This window comes from Ambystoma mexicanum, chromosome 6q (assembly GCF_040938575.1).
Source record: "Ambystoma mexicanum isolate Mex_15411 chromosome 6q, UKY_AmexF1_1, whole genome shotgun sequence".
Taxonomy (NCBI): Eukaryota; Metazoa; Chordata; class Amphibia; order Caudata; family Ambystomatidae; genus Ambystoma; species Ambystoma mexicanum.
In genome coordinates, this window is record NC_090937.1 from 1,356,680,403 (window position 1) to 1,356,706,757 (window position 26,355).

At 48.3% G+C, this 26,355-nt stretch overlaps 1 protein-coding gene across 2 annotated transcripts in view; it reads right to left on the reverse strand.

The window, feature by feature from the left end:
- The window catches only part of EVC2 (EvC ciliary complex subunit 2), a 1,020,434-nt gene that overhangs the window by 363,911 nt on the left and 630,168 nt on the right, over window positions 1-26,355 (reverse strand). For both annotated transcript variants that reach the window (XM_069631972.1, XM_069631971.1), the window contains exon 18: window positions 3,533-3,744. In XM_069631972.1, the coding sequence (XP_069488073.1) occupies window positions 3,533-3,744 (212 nt within the window). The remainder of the gene's footprint in view (window positions 1-3,532; window positions 3,745-26,355) is intronic.

Consider the following 26,355-nt stretch of genomic DNA (forward strand, 5'->3'; position numbering starts at 1 on the left):
GGGCTGAATCAATCAGAGAGTCCATCCTCCCTCCCTCCCCAGTTGAAGCTGTCATAACGGTGTTGCTCAAGCCCGATAAGCCTGGTGACGAATGTGGCTCGTACAGGCCTCTCTCACTCATGAACATCGACACCAACATCTTTGCAGGTAATAGCAAACCGCTTCCTTCCGATCATGACACACCTGGTGTACGAAGACCAAGGGCCGAGACATGGTGTCCCATTGTCTAGAGAACATCAAAAGTGCTGCTAAAATATCCCTTCAGGCAACATGTGCCTTTTCTTTTTTTTCCCCATTCTAGACTAATTCCTGGCATGTCAAAGTTAATGGTACGTTTTACACTCCAACGCCCAATGACCAGCCTCTATCAATAATTCGCTTATACTGATATACGCCAGTGATCCCAGCCCCCACACCCCCACCCCCTCTCAACACCCGCCAACAGCAGTCATCTGTCTGATGTAGTGCTTTCGGCACAATCAGTAGATTGCTGTTTTCATTTATATTACAAACTGCTTTCTCACATGTGTTACTAACAGCACCATAAACGTAGCCATACATCATTAATGTATGTATGTAGCATCAGAATACATTTCTGCTATTTGGTCTCATTTTTGTTTAACAATTATCCTTTGTATTATTACATATATTCAGCCTTGCACGGATTTTAAATATGCCCGTTTTGAATACAATGGGCCTCATTACGATACTGGCGGTAGCCTGGCTGCCACCGGTTTCATTTTTTTTTCCCGCGCCCGCGAACGGGCATTTACCGGGTCATTACGGCCCTGCCGGACCCGGTAATTGCCGATTCGCGGGCACAGGAATGAAATGCTCCCCATTCCCATTGGGAATGAGGAGGTCGGATGCATTCGTCAGATGCATTCGTGAATGGTGCTGGTGGATCAGACCTGCTGTGCTCGCGGATGCCGGTACACCCGCCAGGTCAGACCTGGAGGGCGGGAAGGCACCCGCGAGCACAACTCGTAGATTGCCAGCACCATTACTACCGGACTGGCAAAGTTATAATGAGGCCCAATGTGTTTTAAGTGATTCTGACCTCATGTATCTGCTGATTAATTAACAGTAGTTTTGTATTGAACACACCCAGTCTGACCCCCATTTGTGTGTAAATGTGGGGTAGCTTGTGGGTCTCTGTCTTGTCTGTAAAGTAAATATACACAGTTTTAACAACAGTTCTAAAGAGGTAACTGGGCACCAAATCAATTCACCAAAATATTATGCCCAGAGAAGTCCAATATAGTCAAGTGGATATACCTCCCGGTATTTGTAATCCATGACAAATCCAATGCAAGGAAATTCCAATACGGCAGAAAAATCTCACTGCAGCCAACAGCACTTGTCTGGCACTAGGGATAAGCGCGCACGAATATGCGCAGCCCTTAACTTAAGGATTGCTTCTAGCTTTAGGGGGAGTGGCTTTAAAGACACTCCAAAAGGTATACAGGTTTATGTAATCAATGGCGCATCCAATGCAAGGAAAGTCCAATCCAGCAGAAAAAACGCTAATGCAGCCAACAGCACTCGTCTGGCACTCGGGATGCGCGGCAGTGTTTTTAAGAGACAAGTCAGTTCTTGAGGACTTGTATGCACAGTTTGAAAAAGAAATTCAGGTGTATTGAAGGACAATTCCGTTTTTAAACACTTGTATACAGATCCTGCGAAAGTGTTTCCAGTAGTTTTCCTAGGTGGGTCGGGTGAGTTATGACGATATGCCATTAAGGCATAGGGAATGGCGGGGGGTATGGTGTCATGATAGCCTCCCGAGGCTGCCTCTCCCCATGTGATCCTCCCTCATATAGCCGCCCCCTGGGTCAGAATCAGTTAGCGGCTGCCATCCACTGGCCACATGGGGAAGAGGTCACTGCCAGAAAAGGAATGATGACACGATCAGATTCCACAAAGTACTTATGCCAGACCAATAGTACATATAGAACTGGGACGAGGAAGAGTAGAGCTGACTCCACTGAACTGTCATTTCGACATACTGGTAAGAGGAAGAGGCTTGGAACCTGGAAGAACCCCCAAAACAACCTTAATGAACATCTAGTTATTTTAGGAGAAGGGATTTAAAAATGGAAGACGGACTAACCATGAGTCAGTCCCTCCCTGGAGGTACCGCGAGCCAAGCTTGAATACTGGAGATAGCGAAGCTAATCCTGCAGCTGCTGACTGGGATGTGGCTGGAGAATTTACAGTGTCCCTACTTGCTCCAGAGGAGATTGAGGAACCAAAGCCAGAAGAGGCTTAGGCTCACGGCATGGAAGAGTGCCACGGTAAACGGTCCATAAGGTACATGCAGCCCGGCTCCCAGGAAGTGCTGGGGAACGTGTATGGCGGCGCATAAACAGGAACCAACTCAGAAGAACCGTTGGAAGATGGAGAGAAGGTTGAGGTGTGCAAACGGGAGCTCATACGGAAGGTACGGGGGTGCCCCGGGAACCTCGAAGGGGCAAGAAAAACCCAAATAACGGGGTCTGAGACCTGAGAAGCAAAAGCCAATATAAAGGGGTCTGGGACCCGAGAATGAAAAGCCAATATAAAGAGGGCAGGGACCCGAGAACGAAAAGCCAATGTGAAGGGGTCTGGTACCAGAGTGCAAGGAACCAGTAAAAAGGTGTTGGGGACCGAATGCAAGAAACCAGTGAAAAGGTGTCGGGGACCGAATGCAAGAAACCAGTGAAAAGGTGTCGGGGACCCAATCACGAGAAACCCTACTGAAGGGGTCCGAGACCGAAGGCAGTGCCTGGCAGGGGAGTACACCAGGTCTGCCCAACAGAGCCAGTGGAGAGTTCCAGCAAGCCTGAAAAAAGGCCAGGGGAGTGGAGACATTCAACTTACTTTGTTGAATTTCCAAGTGAAGCCTGAACAAGGCCAGGGAAGTGCAACATTATCCCCATTTTTTTGAACTGCCAAGAGAAGCTTGAACAAAGCCAGGGGAAAGGAGATATTCCCCCTTTTTATGTGGAACTGTGCCTGTCCAGAATAGGGTCATTCTTCTGGACGAACAGCACAGTACACTACATTAGTTTGTTTTCAAGTTAAAGGGATAGAAGTAGGATTTTGACACTGAATGGTGGACACTTTATTTTTGGACATTCTGACATTTTCCTTAGAGATTAGCTGAAGCAGGGAAACCCCTCTTAGACTTGGGGAAAGATAGGGTTTTCCATGTATTTCTTTAAGAATACAATTCTTTGCCCAAAAACATGCCACCTGTGCGTCAGTCTCCTCCTTCCACACCTTTACAGCGGGTGGTCTACTCAACCCCATACTCCTGCAGGTTCTGCAGCTAGTACCTTCTTGATAAATACTGTTCATTAGATCAGCCTCACTGTGGAGCTAGCATGTTAGAAAAAAAGAATTGATTTCACCTCAATTGCTTTGTTGTAATGACAAACATACAGGCACACATTAAATGTAGGCACATTTCCATGTTCTACGTTGTGCTTTTAAAAAAAATAAATAGCGTCACAAACTAAAATAAGAAAACAATGCATAAGAAGCTCACCTCACTCTCTGGTGCTCCATTATCCGCTGACGTTTAAGAAGCGCTCGTCTCAGAAGGGCAGTCGTATGCCTGTCCATATCTTCCTCAACCTCATTGTAAACCTCAAGACTGTCTGCCCCCAGACCTTGCTTTTTCTGCTGAAAATCATGATGCTGAATTGATGCGGTTTGTGAGGCCTCAAGTTCTACTTTTCTGTAAAGTTCTTCAGTTTCCTACAAATAAAACCAGTACATACACCAATCAATAAGAAGATATATATGTTTTCCTTCAATTATTAAACATTGTGAAATGTAAAACACTACAATGTAAAAACCTCTACGCATGCATCAGGGCACGACATCACCAGTACATAGGACACACATAATGGGCTTGCACTGGCTATAGGGCTGCTTGACAGTGTCAGAAGGGGTGGCCAGTGTGGTATGTCAGAAGAAGGAGACATATTAGAATTTGTCATTTCAGGAAGTGTCGATTGTAAATAATAAGAAAAATGTGTGGCTCTCCCTATTCTAAGGGTTTCCCTACCTAACACAACTAAACTAGAGCGCTTGTCATCAATTTTAAAGGCCAAAGAAAAGTCTGTCCTCCGTCCAAAACTAGTCTGTGCTGACCCTACCACTTATAACAAACACCTAAAGACCAGGAGAATGACTGACATCTCCTGAGGTTGCTTTCCAGCAAGACCTGGTGAGTATCTTGAGAAAGCGATTTGTTATCGCTTGTACCAAGTCATTTACTTCTCTTATGGGACTTCTACATGCCCAGTTGTTTAATTTCCCTAGGTTTCTCCAATTCCTCTCTCTAGGCATTCTGACACCTAAATGTTCCTCCACTATGTTCCTCTCAATGCTAGTTACCAGTCTCACTTTCGCCAGTAATAGTTCTACAAGTTGACCATCTTTTTTCTTCTCACTTGTTAAATTCTTCCGATCACTGATCTCTTCACTGGGATCTGTGTGATGTACCCAGCTATTAGTTCCACTCATCTCATGGTTTATTCTTTCACTGGGACAGGCATGGTGGTCCCAGAGAAGACATTTTCTTTTCTTATTGTTTTCTGTTCCAGTCGGACGCATTTGAAGAGTCACTGAATGATTCTCACTCTTCTTAGTATTGGGCCATTCACTGGGACGTGTAGGCTGAATCCAGAATGATCTTCACTCTTCTTGCTATTTGGCCATTCCCTGGGATGAGTAGACTGAGTCCCTGAAAGATCTTCAATCTTCTTGCTATTTGGCTATTCAAAGGGACAAGTATTCCAAGTCTCTGAATAAGTATTGCTATTCTTAATACTTGATTCCTCACTGGGATGAGTAAGCAAAGCACAGGAATGATTCTCTCTTCTCTTTTAGTATATGGTCTCTCACTGAGACAAGTATGATTATTCCAATTGTTAAATTTGTTTTTCTGAATTTTACTAACAAGACTATCACATTCACTATGTACACCCCCTACCCTGGGCCTTCCACTCTTCTGCATTACCTTTATCTTAATGGGGCTGTGTCACTGCGTCAGTATTCTCCTTCTCTTCTCTTCTCCTCCGTGTTGGTCAGGACGGCTCTTCTGCTCGTATTTGTTCTTTCCTCCGACACACCACTTTGGTGTCTGTATGTGGTATCGGCAAAGAAAGGGGTTTCCCTCTCTTCCCTTCCTGGCCATCACCTCACTCTCTCAGTTCTCTCTCTTTCAGTTGACAGACTGTCATGGGTCCGTCCCTGCATGCTTCAGCTCAGGCATATCAATGGTCAGGCTCATCTCTAGCCCTTCTCGAGTATCCCTCCTTGGACTTTCACCAGGCTGACAGACTCGCTGCAGCCCGTCTCTTGTTCTGTGCAACTCGGGCACCTCCAGCTGCTTGGCGGCTTGCAAAGCAGCATTCTTCCCAAGCTACCAGCTTCCTTCTGCCAGCTGCTTCGAAACTCCTGGGTCTCTCTCTCTGGCTCTCTTGCTCCTTCCATTTTTAGGATGTTATTCTGGGGCTTCCCCAGCTTCCTGTGGGAGTCCATTCTTTGTGTTTACTCGCTATGAATCCTGTGTTGTTCCTTGTGCCATTACTTATACGGTACTTGTTCCTAATAACTTCTTGAATTCTCCTCATCTCAGTACCAAACAGCTACTAGGAAAGTTGAATTTCAAAGTGTACCTGACTCCATCTAGAAGCGTACCCAATTGCAAGTCGACCAATTTAAAAATGTTACCAATAGCCTGTCTGGAAAGATGAATTTAGTGACTCGCCCAAATAGCCCGTCTGAAAGTTCCACTAAAGTGTGCCCATTAGTCTCTTGGTGAACTTAGAAAGCGTTCCTAATAGCCTTCCTGTGGAAGAATACCCTCTGAAGTCTCCACAATAGCCTCTCTACGAAAATTGCAATAATGTAATATCATACTGGACCAAACCGATCAATCTCACTAATAACCTATTGGTACAAAGTCCCTAATACCCTCGCTGTACGAAGTCGATTTGAATGAACTGCACCTACTAGCATACCCTAACTAATCAAATTAATATAACTAAACAGTATAGATGTGTAATATAAACCCTAAACGGTGACTAATAATCTAATACAAACTTGATTTAGATTCATACCTAACACCCTCCCAGTATAACGGTGAATTGAAAGCAGTACCCCACTTGCTTGCCCTGCTAAACCCTATTAAAATAACTAACAGTTTAGATGTGCAATGTAGAATCTAGAACAGTGATAAATAATTTAATACCCCCTCCAAGTAAATTGAATCTAGTGACTGACCGAACATCTTTTCCTGTGTACAGGAGAACTCAGAAACGTACCTAATAAACTAATAATCATCTGCCAACTATTGTATCTAGAGAGCACCAAATAGTCTAATATCATCAAACCCAGAAGTGCGCCTATAGGCGTGACACCCCCGATCCTAGAACTACAATCAGAAAACCCTCCTAAATCAACCGAACGCCAGCACCAATCATGAGCGCACCCACTCCACCAGAGTCTGTCAGAAACGACCGCCGGGGACCACCCACACTCTCCGATCTACCTTCCCTCCCGCCCCCTCCCTCCCAAACCACCCCACCCTCCTCCACACCCGCTGCCACTCCCCTCTCCAAACACCAAGCCAGAGGAGCACGATGGCGAACCACTCACCCTAAAACCACTCATCCCCTGAACTCCACCCCTGACCCGCCAGCTTTGCCCACACCCGCTCCCCTCTCCATCAGACCTGGCACACCCCACCCGGCAATCACCCACCCACCGCCCTGCCCTCATACCCCTGCCACCTTCCCCCCGACCGCACTCTTTCCCCTCCCTAAAAACTGTGCGCCGAGCCCTAGCACGAACCGAAGCTGCCTTCCTCTCCCCCTCTGAACCCCCTACCCTCTCCCACACATCAGTCGCAGCAAAGAAACTAAAGAGGAAACGCGCCTGGTCCCCCACAATCTCTCAGCACTCCTCGCCTCCCCTGTCTCGACCCACCCCCTCTCTCCCGCATTCTCCACCTTCCCCCGTGGCCTCCCCCTTCCTGAAACCCCTCTCCCTCGATTTCTCATCAACTGCAACTGAAACTCCCCCCCGCCCACACCCCTCCCTCAAATCCCCCAACCCAAATCCGATCATCCTATCACACCCAGCCACCCAGCCCCGCCAGAAACCTGCCAAGTTTTCTGCCCGCCCACTATTCCCTTCTAGCATCACCGACCTTAACCCCCGCCTTCCGCTCTCTCCGCCACTGCCACATCCCGGTCCAGCACCTAGACCTAACTTGCCTGCCGATGTGAACTGTATCCTATTTAACGCCCGTTCCGTAGCAAAAAACAGACATTGCATCTATGACCTCCTCACCTCTGTCAAACCAGACCTAGTTTTCATCACTGAAACCTGGTTCTCTGATGACTTCAGCCCAATCGCTAGTGAAGCCTTTCCCCCTGACTACTCCCTCATCCCACTGAACCGTCCGTCCAGAGGAGGTGGGGTAGCATTCGTCTTCAAATCTCTCTTCCGCGCCTCGATCATCGACAACCAACCCTCCATCCCATCCTGCGAATCTCTCCTCGTTAAACTTTCCCTCTCCCCATCGCTCTCTCACAGCTTCCTAATAATCTACAGGCCCCCTGGCTACGGTATACAATTCGCAAACAACCTTTGTGACTCAATCGCCACCCTCCAACTAAACCATCCCAACCTCACCCTCCTTGGTGACTTCAACATATGGCTCGACATCCCCACCAACCCTATGACACACTCCCTGGTTGATGGTTTAGATGCAATTAATCTCCAACCCCACATAAACGGCCCGACTCACTACAAAGGACACACTCTCGATGCCATCCTTAGCTCCAACACCCTGATTCATTTAAAGCCCCCCACCCCAATCATCTGGTCCGATCATTTCATTCTCTCGTTCGCCATCCACTCACCTGACCCCCTTCCCGTACTTCCATCCGAACCTCCGATTTTACGCAAATGCTGGAAAAAACTAACGATCACCCCGGACCTAGCCGAGGCACTCCTCCAATCTCCTCCACCCACCTGCCTTCCAACAACCAACTAACCCCTGAGGCCTTTGACTCATGGCTCAACGCATCTCTTCTGCGACTCACCCCCCCATGCAAACCATCAACCCGCTGCGGCCCTTTCCCCAGATGGTTCACTCCTGAGTTGAAGACCACTAAACGACTTTACAAATACCTAGAACGCAAATGGCAGAAAGAGAAAACCCATGAAAGCAGGACCACCTTGGCCCGTCACCTATATCAATATAAGGCAGAAATCCAGGAAAGCAAAAAAAAGTCCACTACAACACCCGAATCCTAAACTGCAAAAACCCAAGCAAAGAACTCCACAAAATCATCTCAGAATTCACCAATCCTGCTTGCAATACAACCATCCCGACCGCCACACAATCACTGTGCGACTCACTCTCCCTCCACTTTCACAACACGGCTATCGAAAGAACAAAAACCCTAAATATCAAGATGGTTCAACTACAGCCACCGGGCAATCCTCCGCCCATACCACCCAGCCCTGCAACCGCAACCTCTACGCAACCAACGTTTGAATCCTTTAGTCCAATATCGCCAGAACAGTTTCTCAAACTGCTATCTGCCCGCAAACCTTCTGGTTCGCCACTGGACCCCTGCCCAGCCACAACCCTTAAAGAAATTTTTGCTTCCACCTGCGCAGGAGAACACGCAAGGTCTATCATAAATTCCTCCCTCTGCTCCGGTATCTTTCCCGACGCATTCAAAACGGTGCACGTTAAACCTCTAATTAAAAAACCATCGCTCGACCCTCTCGAGCCCAAAAACTACCGCCCAATCTCAAACACGAGGTTCCGTGCCAAACTCATTGACCAAACCGCCTACTCCCAACTAAACGCCTTTGTCGAAACCAACAACCTCCTAGACCCAGCCCAATCAGGCTTCAGATCACGTCACGGAACTGAAACCACCCTAACCTCGATCTGGGATGACCTTAAAATGACAGCAGACTCCGCGGGATGCGCCGCACTAATCCTCCTCGACCTATCGGCCGCCTTTGACACGATCAATCACTCAATCCTCCTAGACCGACTCCACTCCATAGGAATCCACGGAACCGCCCTTAAATGCATAGCTTCATTCCTCAAAGACAGGCACCAAATAACGACACTCTCCAGCTTTACCTCACAACCCGACCTGTCGACGCAGGAGTCCCTCAGGGAGCATGTCTATCCGCCCTCCTGTTCAATCTCTACCTGATCACCCTCCCACCAATAATTCGTTCAGACAACATCCTGTGTTACAACTACGCCGATGACTCAACTAATTCTAAAAATCCTGAACTCGAAACCCGACTCCCGACCCGACCTGGCATCCTGCCTCCTTAACATAGAACTCTGGATGACCCAAAGCCACCTCCTGTTAAACCCCTCCAAAACAGAAATCATGATTTGCGGCAACCTCGATCTTCTTCCGCACCCGCTACCCTGGCCACCCGCCATGGGCAACTCACCGACACCCTCCAACACAGTGAAAAATCTTGGATGCACCCTAGACTCCGACCTAACACTCTCGCGCCAAGTCAACAATGTCTCAAAATCCTGCCACTACCACCTCAAAAATCTTAGGCGCATCCTTCCATACCTCTCATTTCCCAACAGAGTTTCCGCGGTCCAATCAATTGTCATATCAAGACTGGACTACGGAAACCCCCTATACCTCGGAATTCATGCCTACCAACTAAACAAACTCCAAAGAGCACAAAACGCGGCAGCCAAAATGCTACTCGCGCTCGGTCCAAGAGACCACGTATCCCCAGCCCTTAAGACACTGCACTGGCTCCCAGTAGCCCATAGGGTAGCTTTCAAAATCTTATTTCTCTCCCATCGAGCACTACATAAAACTGGACCGCAATATCTTCAAGACAAGCTAATACCTTATCACCCCACTCGCACACCAAGATCAAGCTCAGCCGCCCTCCTAGTAATCCCTAAGACAAACTCAGCCAGATTAGGCGGATCATCATTCTCAGTGCTAGCCCCAACCCTATGGAACTCGCTCCCACCCTACATCCGCCTGACTGAAGACTTAACAGCCTTCCGCAAACTACTGAAAACCTGGCTCTTCCCCTAAAACTAACCAGCAATTTGACCAGAAGCAAGAAATGTACAACTAAATAAAATCGAATGTAAACCATAAGACAAACAGTACCAAACGAATAATGTAGATCAAAACAGTGAAGTGGATAATAGGAATAAATCATCAGGAAACTAGGAGATCTGGATGGACGCTTGACCAGACGAATGTATAAGAGTGAATGAGCATGTAGAGGGGACGAGCGAAGAGGGCGGATGAACGTCGAGAACGGATGAGCATGGAGAGCGGATGAGCGTGGAAATCGGATGAGTATGGAGAGCAGATGGGTGTGGAGCGTGGAGAACGGATGAGTGTGGAGAGCGGATGAGTGTGAGAGTGGATGAGCGTAGAAAGCGGATGAGTGTGGAGAGCGGATGAGTGTGGAGAGCGGATGAGTGTGGAGAGCGGATGAGTGTGGAGAGCGGATGAGTGTGGAGAGCGGATGAGTATGGAGAGCGGAGTAGCGTGGAGAGCGGAGTAGCGTGGAGAGCGACTGAATGTGGAAAGCACAGAGCGAGTGTGGAGAATGACTGAGTGAAGAGCGCAGAAGCGTAGGATGCTGTTGAGGGTGGAGAGCGGATGAGTGTAGAGAGCGGATGAGTGTAGAGAGCAGATGAGTGGGGGGAGCGGATGAGTGGGGGGAGCGGATGAGTGGGGGGAGCGGATGAGTGGGGGGAGCGGATGAGTGGGGGGAGCGGATGAGTGGGGAGAGCGGATGAGTGGGGAGAGCGGATGAGTGGGGAGAGCAGATGAGTGGGGAGAGCAGATGAGTGGGGAGAGCAGATGAGTGGGGAGAGCAGATGAGTGGGGAGAGCAGATGAGTGGGGAGAGCAGATGAGTGGGGAGAGCAGATGAGTGGGGAGAGCAGATGAGTGGGGAGAGCAGATGAGTGTGGAGAGCAGATGAGTGTGGAGAGCAGATGAGTGTGGAGAGCAGATGAGTGTTCTGAAACAGACGAATACGTGGAGCGGACGTAGGAGTGGCACAGATGAGCTGATGGAGCGGATGATTGTGCGAAAAGGTGAATGGGTGGTGTCGGATGAGTGTGTGAAGCGGATGTTGTGTGGGGAGCAGATGAGCATTTGGTGCGGACGAATAGTGTGGAGCGGACGAGTGTGCGGAGCGGATGAGTGTGTGGAGTGGACGAGTGTGTGAAGCGGATGAATGTGTGCTGCGGACAAATGTTGTGAAACAGATGAATATGTAGAGCGAACAAATACACAGTGCGGATGAGTGTCTGGAACGGATAGTCACGCAGAACAGACAAGTAATATTATCAAGCCAACTAGTAGTATGTTGTGCCGATGTGTGGGTGGACCGGGTGATCGAGTATCAAGACTGTACGAGTGTCTAGACCGAACGAGTGTGTAGACGGGACGAGTGTGTAGACGGGACGAGTGTGTAGACGGCACGAATGTGCGGAGCGGACGAATGGGCGGAGCGGACGATTGTTCGGAGCGGACGACGCTTAACCAGACGAATGTGTAAGAGTGAACGAGCATGTAGAAAGGACGAGCGAGGAGGGCGGACGAACGTCGAGAACGGATGAGCACGGAGAGCGGATGAGCATGGAAATCGGATGGGTATGGAGAGCGGATGGGTGGGAAGCGTGGAAAGCGGATAAGCGTGGAGAGCAGATGAGTGTGGCGAGCAGATGAGTGTGGAGAGCAGATGAGTGTGGAGAGCGGATAAGTAAGAAGAGCGGAAGATCATGGAGAGCGGAGGAGCGTGGAGAACGACTGAATGTGGAAAGCACAGAGCAAGTGTGGAGAGCGGATGAGTGTGGAGAGCGGATGAGTGTGGGGAGCGGATGAGTGTGGGGAGGGGATGAGTGTGGGGAGGGGATGAGTGTGGGGAGCGGATGAGTGTGGGGAGCGGATGAGTGTGGGGAGCGGATGAGTGTGGGGGCGGATGAGTGTATAGAGAGCGTTTGAGTATACAGAGCGGATGAGTGCGTAGGCAGACAGGAGTTCATGCGCTGGGTAGACTGGAGTGCATGCACAAGAAGGACAGGAGTGCACACTTATGGAACACATGAGAGCATGCGTGAGGCACACTGGAGAATGAAGGATAATCTTGAGCATGCAAGGTGAACCAGAGTACATGAATAGGTCAAGCAAGCATGAATGTGTAGGACAATCCCAAACGCCTGAAACAAACAAAATGAATAGAACGGACCTGCCCGCTCGGAACTGCGTGACATACATAATATCCTTTGGAATGCAGGGAACATTTGAAAATAATACTTACCATAACACACCCTACGCTTACTCTCTCCCTTACACCACCACTCAACTAGAACACAGAGATACTATGACACCATTCGGTATAACTGTTCTCATATCTACATCTCCCGCTCACTCCACAACACTCTAAGTAAACATTGCTGGTTTCACACCCCCCAGCCAGGCGTTCTCCTCAGGCCTAACGCAGCCACACTTGTCCTGGATAAAGCCAGCCAGAGCAGACACATACTCCTGATCTCTCAACCACCACACCTACTGCTAAGAAGCAGCTACCACTTGAATTCCACACCAGCTGCACACATACCTGGTGCACACACGCACCTTTTGACTTTTGACTCTCTCTTCTCCCTCTACTGACCCGAACTTCGGTTCCCGAGGGTGTTCAACCTACCAGCGCCTTCAGACCATACCAATGGTATATAAGGTGCTATATAACTGCAAAATAGCATAACATAACTAGTCTTTCTCAAAAACCTCACAATAGCAAATTTAGGAGGATTCTATTGTTCTGTTAACCGATATATTCTTAATGGATTTCTGAGTGAGATGAAAAGGAAGTTCCTTATCGAATCGGGAGTCTGTGTCCCTAGTGGGAGGTGAGAGTATCTCTCGGTGAGGTCCCTCATGCTGCAACCTCTAGGGAGGGCATCACATAGTGGGCTCACCTCCGTATCTTCACAAGGAATGAATCACAGCTTGGGAAAAGCCAATGAATCCCAAAAGGTCATCATAGCGGGGAGGCTAATACAGACTTTCTTAATGACTTCGAGCACCGATACACATATTGCAGTACTGGGAAAAGTAGTGTTATGATAACAGATGCCAAGCAAAAACTGTTTGCTTTGTTAATGCCTGTTTTTAACAAGGCTTTAGCACAAGGAATAGATATAAATAAACAGTTGGTTAATACATTTTCATTACACCAATAAGCACGTTTAGAGCTGTACTTTGGTTACATCCCTCCCTTAGGGCCAAGTCTGAAGGTCCTGCAAGGAATTCATGGTGGCAACAGTAAAGACAGACACACATGATCACAGTTCAAGGGTGTTTATTAAACTGTATAAATTGGTGAGAAAAACGCCTAATCTAAACCTAAATCTAAGATGGCAGCAAGCTACAAGCATCAAATAATAAGGCAGTCCTAGTGGTGTCTGGTCAAATAAAAAGGGCCTATACTAAAAATAAAATATTGCCAATCCTTACCGCTAAGTTACAAAATAGTGTGGGATAATGTTCCACAGAAAAGAAAGAAGTGTTCACAAAAGGATAAATCAGGATGGTATAACTGAGATCTCCCTTCCCCCCGTTTTTTAGAACAGGACTAGGAGGAATGCCTGAGCGCAGCAAACTCCTGGACTTCTCCAGCATAAGCTTACAGTTAGTTTCCAAAATATCAGGGCCTTCTGTGGCCAAGTCTCTTTACACCAAGTCTCTTGCCTCAGAGGGCCTGATGTGCTGTAAACAAAAAACAAAAGTTCCTTTCAGTAATCTTCCCGTCGGGTGATTTCCCTTCACCCGTGGATCCCCCCAACCAGGCTCTAATCCTTTTGCAACATTGGCCTCCCTCAGTCGGGTTCACAAAGGCCTTTCATTCAGGATATCAGTCTTGTAACATTTAAGTGTCTCAATGTCTTTATAAACAACGTTCACCGTGGACATCCCTAAGCCAGTTTCACTCGTCAACACAATGTTTACGGGGTGTTAGATTTTTCTTTCATTCGCAGGTATCCCACAGCCGGGTTCACATTTGGCAGTTTAACACAGTTCACTTGATATGATATGATATGGCATTTGTAACGCGCCTATACACAAGTGTTTCAAGGCGCGACGAGGCAGGGAGGGGGGAACAAGGGGAAGACAGACAACGATCCTACTAGGCCAGGTGTATTCAGACCGCGCAAGTGCAGGGGTAGGGGGAAGGGAAAAAGTGCAAGGGGAAAGGGGAGGGGGGGGGAGTGCAGTACAAATAAGTAGAATAGAAATAAAATAAAAAATAAATAGGGCCAGCTGGTGGCAAGTGCAAAGGTAAGTGCAGACAAGTGTTGGAGGGGAGGGGGGCTGTAGTGATACAGAGACAGTCCCACAGTGCAGGGGTTGCCAGGGAGGCAGTGCAAGTGAAGAGTGACTGGGCCCAGGACCGAGGTCGGTGAGAGTGGCCCAGTTGCAGAATCAGTGCAGTTTTGGTGAAGAATTTAGCAGGGGAGAGGGAGAGAGAAAGCAGAAGTGAAGAGGAAGGTTTTGAGGTGCTTCCGGAACCGGAGATGGTTCTCCTCAAGTTTCAGGGAGGCAGGAAGGCTGTTCCAGAGGGAGGCCACTGCCGCGGAGAGAGATCTACCCCCAGCTCGTTGCTTCGAGAAGCGGCTGACCCTGAGGGAGTTGGAGACGGATGAGCGTAGGGCTCGGGAAGGAAGATATTTAGGAAGAGAGAGTTGAAGGTATTTAGGCCCCATGCCCCAGAAGACCTTTTGGACAATGCAGAGGGTTTTGAACTTAATCCTCGCAGCCACTGGGAGCCAGTGTAGAGATTTCAGTCCTGGAGAGATACGGTCCCTGGGCTTGAGGCCAAGGACAAGTCTCGCAGTTCTGTTCTGGATGAGTTGCAGAGGGCGGAGAGTGGAGGCAGGCAGATTAAGATAGAGGCTGTTACAGTAGTCCAGCTTCGAGAGAAACCAGGGCTCGGGAGACAGTGAGCTTCTGGGGGAAGGAGAGGAAGGGAAGAATACCTCTGAGGAGGTGCAGCTGGTAATGTGACTTCTTAGAGACGTGAGATATATGAGGAGAGAAGGAGAGTGTGGAGTCGAAGATGACCCCGAGGTTTTTTGCCTTGCAGGTAGGAGCAGGAAGAGGGCCAAGAGAGGCCGGCCAGAGAGCTGCAGGGAAGGAGGGAGTGGGTGTGCCGATGAGTAGGATCTCAGTCTTACTAGCATTAAGGCAGAGGTCATTGGCAGCACACCATTCCTGGATAGCAGACAGACAGTCAGAGATGAGGGAGAGGAGGAGGCCGAGGGTAGCCTGAAAATGAGCTGGGTATCGTCCGCATAGCACTGAAATTTGGGGCAGAGGGCGGCGATGCGGTGGGCAAGGAGTGCCAGATACTGGTTGAACAGCCAGGGAGAGAGATTAGATCCCTGGGGAACGCCACAGGTGGAGAAAAAGATGTCAGAGAGGAAGGACCCAAGTTGGACCTGGGAGGGTCGATTGGAAAGGAAAGAGGTCAGCCACGCCAGAGCCTGACCAGTGATACCCAGGTTATCACGGAGACGGTTGAGCAGGATGGCATGGTTGACAGTGTCAAAGGCAGAAGAGAGATCGAGCAGAATGAGAACACACGGAGTGTTTGAGTCGAGGTTCAAGAGCAGGTCCTCACGGATGTTCAGGAGAGCAGTTTCCGTGCTTCTGGCCGCTCTGAAGCCAGATTGATGGTCATGGAGACTATCAACAGCTTCAGCATGGAGGTTAAGCTGGGAGATGGCCAGTTAGTTCTAACATCTTGTGGGATTCAGTTCCCTTAGATTTTTCCAGCCCCAGTCAGACTTTCTCCTAGCTCCCAGTCAGGCTTCACACATTTACTGTTCGCACAGCGTTCCCCTCAGCTGGGTGCATATGCCAGTTTGACAATGTCACAACTTTACTAATGGCTTACGGACTTTCGATTGTACAACGGAGCCATGGTGCATCCAATGTTCTTTTTCCAAGGAAAATGTTTCTTGTGGTAGTCGAAACTAGAAGTATATTTGGCAATGAAGATTGCCCATGCTGAGAGCGCTGGACAGTCTTGATTCTACTAAAGACAAGGAGGCAAGCATTATGCTTTTCCTTCATTATTACTGCAAGTCAGCAATTTCAAATCTTGAACATTTATCAACTTTTTTAAACACTTTAACTGGCTAAGCATTTTGTTTCTTCCATGTTGAAACTAAAATATGTTTGACAGTTCAAGTCCTTTTTAAAAAAGTTTTCTACTAACTACAACTCCCATGAGTCCTTACATTCCTGTAGGGTCCCTCTGACTCCAGCATCCAATCAGGCTCCGGCTTCAGGTATATATCCTCTGCATCTATAGTCCTTCTCCTCTTTATTTGGGGTTAAAGTCTATGTAACTCTTAAATCAACCGTAACTCTGACATAAGCTCAACTGGAACTCCCTCTCGTAGCTCCCTGCTCTGGCGGAACTGAATAATCAACCACTTTCTCTCGAGCTCACTGTACTTAAGTTTGCTTCTGGTCTTCCCCTGAAACCAATAGATTAAAATTATAAGGGGGGGGGGAGGTTCTCACACTGTTCGGTACATATAATGTCATCTACTAATACTTAAAGTGCAATACACAAATTTGCATTTATATCATGTATCCCTGGGTGGGATATAATGCTCGCCTCCTTGTCTTTAATAGAATTAAGACTGTCCAGCACTCTCAGCATGGGCAATCTTCATTCTATAGCGAGAGAGGTGGCGAACATTATGCTTGTTCAAGGCTGCTAATCACTGTATTTGATATCTGAGATATGGGCTTGAAATAGAAAGTCTTAAACGTAGCCTCATTTGAGCAATCTGACACTTCCATAATATCCTGCAATGGTACGCCTGCTGAAAATGCCCTAGAAGCCATCGTGCCCCTTACTGAGTGTGCTCCAAACTGCGATAAATCAGTGCCTGCCCAATGCATTACTTCTCGCACCCATCTCGCTATTGTCGCTGTTGCCACGGCATGAAAAGGTTTCCTGCGCGCTATCAAGAGCTGTGTAACCCCTCTCGGCCTAACTGAAGCTGTAGCTGCTTCGTAATATTTAATGCATTGTGCCACGCATAACTTGCTGTTATCGGGGAAGTATGGATAAGATATTACTGTTGAGTCTGATTTTGTTCTGTTTGCTACATTAAATACTACTCCCTCTGGGTAGAACATTTCCCTGTCTATTTCTAAGGCTTGTACATCAGATACTCTTCTGCATGATATGAGGCACAGCAACATGGCTAGCTTCCCAGATAACAGAGATCAATAGAGATCTTTGTTATGTGGCCATGAAAGGAATAAACTAAAGACTACTTTCATGTCCCACAAAGCCGAATATCTGGGAGCTGGCAGTTTAGGCATCTTCATTCCTTCCAATAATCTTAAAATTGTAGGATTCTCTCCCACTGGCATGCCTTCAATTTTGACGTGGCCGGCTGAAATGGCGGACCTGAATACGCCAATCGTTCTGTAGGCTGCTCCTTCCGCAAATCTCGGAGTTAAAAAGTTTAACACTACAGGGGCCGAAACGGGATCTGCATTAACTCCTGTGCAGAACATTTTCCACTGCCTCCACGCGGCACCATAGCTCCTACTGATTGATGCCCACGAATCTCTGATGCACTCGGCAGCGAACTGTAAAATGCCTGGGAGTTGCCATCTCTGCCCAAAATCCTGCAGGCCATCAAACTCAGTGCTCCTTCCAGTACTAGTGGATGGAATTGCCCGTTCGGCCCCTGAAGAATGTCTACTTTGTGAGGAATCACTTTCGGAAAATCTGTAGAAAGTTCCATCATTACTGGAAACCATGGCTGCGATTTCCATATCGGCACGACTATCACTAGCACCGCTTATTCTCTGCAGACTTTCGCTAGCGCTCTTGTCGGCATTATGAATGGGGGAAAGGCGTAGTGGACCGCTCCCGCCCAGTTCTGTAGGAATGCGTCTGTCCCAGATATGATATGATATGATATGGCATTTGTAACGCGCCTATACACAAGTGTTTCAAGGCGCGACGAGGCAGGGGGGGGAACAAGGGGAAGACAGACAACGATCCTACTAGGCGAGGTATCATTCAGATCGCGCAAGTGCAGGGGTAGGGGAAGGAAGGAGAGGGGGAAGTGCAGTACAAGTAAGTAGAATAAAAATAAATAAATAAATAGGGCCAGCTGGTGGCAAGTGCAAGGTAAGTGCAGGCAAATACTGGGAAGGGGGGCTGTAGGGATACAGAGACAGCCCCGCAGTGCAGGGGATGCGATGCCAGGGAGGCAGTGCAAGTGGAGGGTGGCTGGGCCCGGGACCGAGGTCGGTGAGAGTGGCCCAGTTGCAGATTCAGTGCAATTTCAGTGTAGAATTTAGCAGGGGAGAGGGACAGAGAAAGCAGAAGCAAAGAGGAAGGTTTTGAGGTGCTTCCGGAACCGGAGATGGTTCTCCTCAAGTTTCAGGGAGGCAGGAAGGCTGTTCCAGAGGGAGGCCCCTGCCGCGGAGAGAGATCTACCCCCAGCTCGTTGCTTTGAGAAGCGGCTGACCCTGAGGGAGTAGGAGACGGATGAGCGAAGGGCTCGGGAAGGAAGATATTTAGGGAGAGAGAGTTGAAGGTATTTTGGCCCCAGGCCCCAGAAGGCCTTGTGGATAATGCAGAGGGTTTTGAACTTAATCCTTGCAGCCACTGGGAGCCAGTGTAGAGATTTCAGTCCTGGAGAGATACGGTCCCTGGGCTTGAGGCCAAGGACAAGTCTCGCAGTTCTGGATGAGTTGCAGAGGGCAGAGAGTGGAGGCAGGCAGATTAAGATAGAGGCTGTTACAGTAGCCCAGCTTCGAGAGAACCAGGGCTCGGGAGACAGTGAGCTTCTGGGGGAAGGAGAGGAAGGGAAGAATACCTCTGAGGAGGTGCAGCTGGTAGTGTGACTTCTTAGAGACGTCAGATATGTGAGGAGAGAAGGAGCGTGTAGAGTCGAAGATGACCCCGAGGTTTTTAGTCTTGCAGGTAGGAGCAGGAAGAGGGCCAAGAGAGGCCGGTCAGAGAGCTGCAGGGAAGGAGGGAGTGGGTGTGCCAATGAGTAGAATCTCAGTCTGTCCCAGCTGGGTCTATCCTCTAGCTGAAGAATCTCAGAATTTGGGCGTTCAGTCTGGACGCAAACAGATCTGTGTCCAGATGGCCCCATAATTCTTGGAATCTCTGGAACACGTCTGTTGGGAGTCTCCATTCGCTGGAGTCTACCAAATAGCGCAAATTCCAGTCCGCTATGGTGTTGACTCCCTGGCAAATATTCTACTGATACTGATATCTGAGGATCAAGGCAGAAATGCCAAAAATCCTTTGCCAATTCGGCCAACATCCTGGAGGAGGTGCCCCCTAGTTTGTTGATGTATCGCACTGCTGAAATGTTGTCCATCTTGAGCAGTACGCAACATTTCACTCGCTCCTTGGTAAAGGCTTGCACCGCAAAAGACTCCACTAGGAGTTCCAGGCAGTTTATGTGTAGGGGTGTCACCGAAGATGGCCTTGCCGTTCCAGGCTTCCATGTTGTGTAACCACCAATGGATCTCGGTGATGGCCTCCTGATCCAACGTTATTAGTTAGTGATAGCCTAAACCTCCTCTGAGGTGGCATATCTTCAGTCTCTGAAGAGCTCTGTAATGTAAGGGTCAGGGAAATATGGCCTGTATGGATGCCGCTAGCAATCCCACTAAACGGGCTAGGCTGCGAAGGGAAACTACTTTCTTCGCTACTGTAGCTCAGAGCTATTTCTTTATCCATTTATCTTTGCTGGCGGGAGCTCTGAGGTGGCTTTCTTGGTATCTATCATGAAGTCCAAGAATTCCATCCTCTGAGAGGGTCGTAGGTTGGACTTCTCCTCGTTCACTATGAATCCGAGTGAGGGCATGAGCCGACATACCCAAGACGCCTGCTCTTGCAGACTTGCGGCATCTTGTCCTAGAATGAGGATATTGTCTAGGTAGAGGATCATCCTGATTCCCCTCTCTTGAATAGCTGCTGCTACTGGATGCATGATCTTGGTAAAAGCCCAAGGAGCTGATGCCAGTCTGAATGGGAGACATGTGAACCTCCACACTTCCGCTCCCCAACGGTAGCAGAGATATCTCCGGTGCTGTACTGCGATTCGAATGGTAAGGTAAGCGTCTTTTAGATCTATTCGAACCAATCTCCTGCTGTGAGCAGGTCTCGTAGAAGGTGTATGCCTTCCATCTTGAAGTGGCGATATACTACCCACTCGTTGAGACGTTTTAGGTTGACAACTGGCCTTACTTTCTCCCGTCTGCGCACCCAGAACATATTGCTGAGGAAACCTTCCTCTGTGGGGTCTATCTCTATCGCTTTCTTGTCTTGTTGCTAAACTGCTTAGGTCGGCGAATAGCTGCTGTTGTTCTTCTAACGGTATATGAATTTGTGCCGGTTCTCGTGCTTGCGCAGAAGTGCCTACGAATTCTAACTGCATCCCTGTTATCGCTTGCAGAACCCAAGCATCGCTTGACAATTTCCGCCATGCACTCAAAAACCAGCGCGTCCTGCCTCCGTAGGGAGGGGAGGCGTTTGAACACTCACTGTGTGGTGCGTTGGCTTGTCTGTAGGCTCCCCTGCTTTTGCGATTCCTAGAGAAGCGAGCTCTGGTTGGGAAGAAGTTGTCCTGCTGACGATTCTCCCAGTATTGGGCTCTGTTATTTGGAGGTCTTCTGAATTGTCCAAAGTGAACGGACGCCCCCGACCTCTCTGCCGTCCGGTCCGACCTGGGAATATTCGCCTGATAGAACTCTGCGCCTTCTCTAGCGCAGAGTAATTTCCCATGAACTGGGACATTTCCTTTGCAAACGTGTCGCAGAACAGTAGACCTTTAGCTTCTCCTCTCGCCTCGTAAGAGGCAAGGTCACTCAACTTGCTGTCAATTTTCAGCAATACTTCCCAGCGACTTTCAGCTGAGAGAGCGCAATTAGCATTGCCTAAGAGGCAAACAGCTCTCTGTGCCCAGTTACCTAGGGCCACTGCGTCTACTGGTTTACCAGTGTCCGATGCCTTCTCCGCCAGATCCATTATCGTGGCAAGCGGCCCCGCCAGGTCGAGGACCCTGTCTTGGTACCCCCGCCAGGCTCTGTCTACTCCTTTTCTTATATCTTTGGTCGCTTTAGTGACAAATGTCATCTTGGGGTCCAGCTCCGGGGTGTCTGTGACTTTCCCTGGTAGGAGCGGGCGAGGGCATTCCGCTCTCATCTTTGCCCTTACTTCTCTGTCCAGCGGCTTTCGTAGGTGCTGCACCATATATTAAGCCACTCTCGGTGAAGGCACCTATTCCGGGGATCTAGGATGTGCAATGGCCTCCGGGTCAAACATGTCTAGAAGGCCCTCTTCCTCCTCTTCTTGAGGGTGTGCAGCCAGCTTTGGCTGTGGCATTATAATGTCTTCTTCACCTTCATCGTCTGGCGAATAACCTGGATCCTCCTCATCCCCCTTCATTATCCACCCCTGTGGCAGGGGGTCGAGAGTATGGCACGCATGCACTGCCCTCATCATAAAGGCTTTAAGCCTGCTCACTGGGTCGGAAGACGCTTGAGGTGTTGGGTCCACCCCTTCTGTTGTGCTCGGGGGCGTCAAAGAGGTGGTCCTCTTCCGAGCCTTTTTACTGCTCTGTTCCACCCCTGCATCGGGGTGTCTTCCTGATGTTCCCTCCCCCGGGCTGAAAGCCCTCTTACTTCTGGGTGTCTTGTCCGCTGCCTTCTGTTTATACAGTACTGCTTCAAGGTGATCTAGCCTCTGCGCTAGGGGCATCATGCCTTGTGACACTGCTTGTGATAGTGAATCACCAGGAACCTTTTTGAAACAGAGAGAGGTCCTCTTCTGGAGCAAGTTGCTCTTCCCACTCCTCAGCACTCCATTCAAGAGATATACTGCTTGAGGCTGTGTGGCTATATTGTGGCATTTTCAATCTTGAGCTTAATAGCTGTTAGAGGGAGCACAGGCTTATGACCACACGCAGCGTGTATTCCCCGCTTTGAATTATTCAAACCGTGAGGGGACTCTCTCACACGGCGCTCGCGGGGTCCTAAGGTCCGTGCACGCCGAGCGTGGATTGAGAAGAGAAACTCCTTCTGCGCTGCCAAGGGAGAAGGAGGATCCGGATGCCTCATGAGGCTGCGTTCATCCGCGGCTCCGGTCCCTACCTTCTCACAACAGAAAAAATATATGACGAGAAAAATATGACACGTTGTAAAACCAATTCACTTAAAATGTCATCGTCACGAGTACGCTGCGCTTGTCATTTTATGCATATTCCTAATAAATACATATATAGGCCTACGCTTATCTGCACAAACAAAGGCACTTAACTGACTCTGCAGCAACAAAGAAGGACTATAGATGCAGAGGATATATACCTGAGGCCGGAGCCTAATTGGATGCTTGTGTCAGAGGGACTCATGGGAGTTGTAGTTAGTAGAAAAAAGGATTTGGACTATCAAACCTATTTTAGTTTCAACATGGAAGAAACAAAATGCTTAGCCAGTTAAAGTGTTTAAAAAAGTTGAAAAATGTTGAAGATTTGAAATTGCTGACTTGCAGTAATAAAGGAAAAGCATAATGCTTGCCTCCTGTCTCGCTATAGAATTTGTTTGCCTAGTAGACTGCACTGTAATACAGGCCATTTGTGATTGGGATATTCTCATGTGATCAATGCCCATTTGCTCACACTATTGGATTGTTTGTATTATGTGTAACGTTTTTTTGTTTGTTGCTTCAAAGTTATTTAATCTGCAGTTATTTTAATGAATGTGTTGATTTTTTGTAATACATGTTTCTAATTATGGAGCTATCTTCCTCTGCCTTTCTGTCATGGTGAACTTGTAAAAGTTATTGGTTGCTATCCCACCGAGTGGGTGTTCGGGTGTGTCCTCTACGTACTAAGGACGGTATTCCTGGGTACACAAACATTCATATGTGTACTGGGAATTGTCACTTACTGTTTGTATATTTGTGTTCAGGAGAATTTGTGTTTTATCAGATTGCAGTCCCTGCTCTCCTGTCCCTGTACAGGGTACCCTGGTGCTGTTACACATAGGGATTATCTAGCCAAGGGTGGGTAAATAACCAACCAACCAACTAACATCAAAAAGCAGTGTAAGGTGATTTTCTTGTCAGAATGCTAGGATGTATGAATGGAATGTTAGACTGGAATGTCAGTGTTGTGCGTGGGTCGTGTTCCAAGGGTGACAGTTGGATTGAAAGATGGTTACGGTGTAGATGGTCCAGTGGTCTAAGTTTGGGTCTGTTCCTGTAGTCGGTCTAAAAGCCAAGGCATTACCTGTGGAACTGGAAAAAGTACTTATTCACCAATAAGAATCCAGTGTGGTATTTCAATAAAGGAAGCAGGCTTCCACATTTTGGTGACAAGGTGGTCTTCTGTGAGCTGAGCAGGTGCAGGAGCAAGGAGGCACATGGAAGCTGTGGTGTGGGGAGCAGCAAACATCACCACATCCACTGCCACCAAGGAGCTACCATCCACACCCCAACAAGTAAGGATTGGGGTGTTGGGGCAAGAGTGCCAGAAATGGTTGGCCAGTTCAGGATTTAAAAGCATGACCCAAGGAAGTGTGCTCAGCAATGGTTAGCTCTGGACAGTGAAAGTGGCCATTAGGACGTTGAGGAAAGAGGGGGCAGCATTGTGTAGCAGCTGGGAGGAGGCAGCAGCTGAGCTTAGGGGAGCATTGCAGCTGGGACCTTAACCACCAAGGGAGGAGCCAACCAAACTGAGAGGAGCAGTGTTATTGGCATTCCCATCACCAACATAGCAGCCACGACAAAGGGAGCAAGAAAAGCGGTACAGTCCTGTGATGTCTGGTGGAGGCCGTGATGAGTGTAATGTTTACGTCTCTGTGCCAATAAAATAACAGTTGCATCATGACCTCGGATGGGGAGTCAGTCGAGGGGACGCTGAAAGCGATTGTGGGTGCATTTGCATGCACGGCGCGTGCCTCCATACATACCAGCTCTCCCAGCCCTCTCTCCAGCATGGGTTGGAGAGTCGGAGAGCTGGTGAAACACAACAATGAGGAGCTTGCCTTGTGGGTAGTTGCGGCAGAGGCTGCAAGTGGAACGGCGCCGCATGTGAAGGGTGTTGGAGGGCCCCGTATTGGCCCGACAGGTGGGTGAGCCGTACCATCCAATCAGTGGTCAGTGCACTGGACACCACAAAACGTTGTGTTCACAGGGTTTTGCAGATCTTTCCTCCTCAGCAGTGCTGCATAGAATGATGTCATCAGAGGAGAAGGTGGTGCATCAGCGCTGCACGCAAATCGGACCGCATTATGACAGCAATGTGCTCCACGTAACAGGACATGGTGCAACTGCTGCCCGAGTTGGAGTCTCAACGAACAGGCATTCATGGCGCAGTGTGCAATAACAGGAGGTGTTTGTCAGTGGTGTAGACAGACCAAGGAGGACCGTTCAGAATTGTAGTGTGGATACAGGAAGATATTGATGCTGGATGTGTCACAGCACCAGCAATGGCATGGGCATTCAGAAGCAACAGCATGGAGGTAATGATGTTGATCTTGGTCTTGCGGTAGTAAGCCGGGGTGGCGTCCAACCAGACACTGGTCACATGTATGGCAGTATTGAGGGAGTGTGATCATCAGCTACTGGAGTTGCTGCAAGAGATAAAGGAGTTTGGGATCCAACAAGAAAAGTGGCATGTTCAAGCCAAGGGTTAGCAGAGGCATAGCCGAGATTGTCTAACAATTGGGGCCTGATGCTAATGTAGTTTGACCCACTGCAGTGAAATTAACATCTGCAAATGCCCACACAGCTCTCAGGCCCTACCCGGTCTACGCCTCTGAGGGTTAGACTTGTCTGGAGGCCGGTGTTTTAAGTGACATGACCTTTGTCTCAAAGTGGTGGCCTCACATGTTAGTGTGGGTTATTGTGTCTCCCTAGGGGGATAATGTTTATGTTTGGGAAGCCTGTTTATTTGATTGCAATTGAGGCATCATGTTTGGTCATTTGTACCTGCTAAGGATTAGGGATTCATGGTGGCCTGCAATTATACTATCCTAAGGTGTGCAGTGTAGTGCACAGGAATATCTCTTTCCAAATGTGACATGCATTTTAGGACATGAGGGTGTGGGGTGTATTCACATAAAGTTTTGGGATTCTTGGGTACTTCAACATGAGTGTGCAAGGATGTCTGCATTTGCGACATGGATTTTTGGGACATGTGGGTGCCGGGAAGTCATCAAAATCAATATAATTGGACCTTTATAGTGTTACGTGGTGCAATGAATTTGAATGTTATCTTTCATCTGTTTTGTTTTAGTATTTGTTTCAGTTTTGTATTTTCTATTGGTTAGTTTCAGTGGTCCTGTGAATTAAGGGCAGCGCATTGCAATACAGAGACCGTAATTATAAGGCTGGGGTTAACATGCAATTTTCTAGAATTTCTGGACGATTCTGGTTTCTGGAGGGCACATGCCATTTTCTAAATGTGATGCAAATACCATATATCCGGGGTGAAGGGGGGACTCTAATGTTGGTGTAAAAAATGGGGATTTGGCTGTGGTTATGGGAGCAATATGCTCAGGTTATTGACAATTTTTGTGCATGGCCATGGCTACGGTTGCCTTGCGTTTTTGGGGATATGCATCTTTCTTCGGAATGTGGTTAGAGTTGCCATGGTTTAGAAATATTTGGACATGGTTGTGGCTATAGTTAATATGTTTTGTATTTATTGGAGCATGGTGGTATGTGGGTGCCACGGTTGCAGGTGCTTTATGTTTGTGGTTATGCTACAATGTAGTGCATGTTTGGCGTGGTAGTTGTTGGTGTGTGTTACATTGGTTTGCTCAATTCTTGCTAAGTATGTGGAAATATTGATGTTAGGAATTTGCAGTTTATTTATATTGACAACAACTTTTGATGCCAGTCATTTTTCAGGTGACTGGTGTTTTCTGTGGTGCTTGGTGGTGGTGAGTAGATCAGTATGTTTGGCAAGAAGTATGTGGTATTGATAAGATTGACAATTTTGCAATGCCGGTCATATTATGGTGACCAGTATGTGTTCATTGTTCCACAGTGTACAAGTGCTGGCTCAGTGATGTGTACTGCTCAGTTCCTGTGTGGGTTTTATGGCCACACCGTATGATCCTGGATGTTTTGATTTTGGCGAGACATTGCTACTGAGGGAAATGGGGTATGTTTTAGAGTGTGCATGGCAGTTGGGTGTGCGTGGAAGCTTACAGACAGCTGC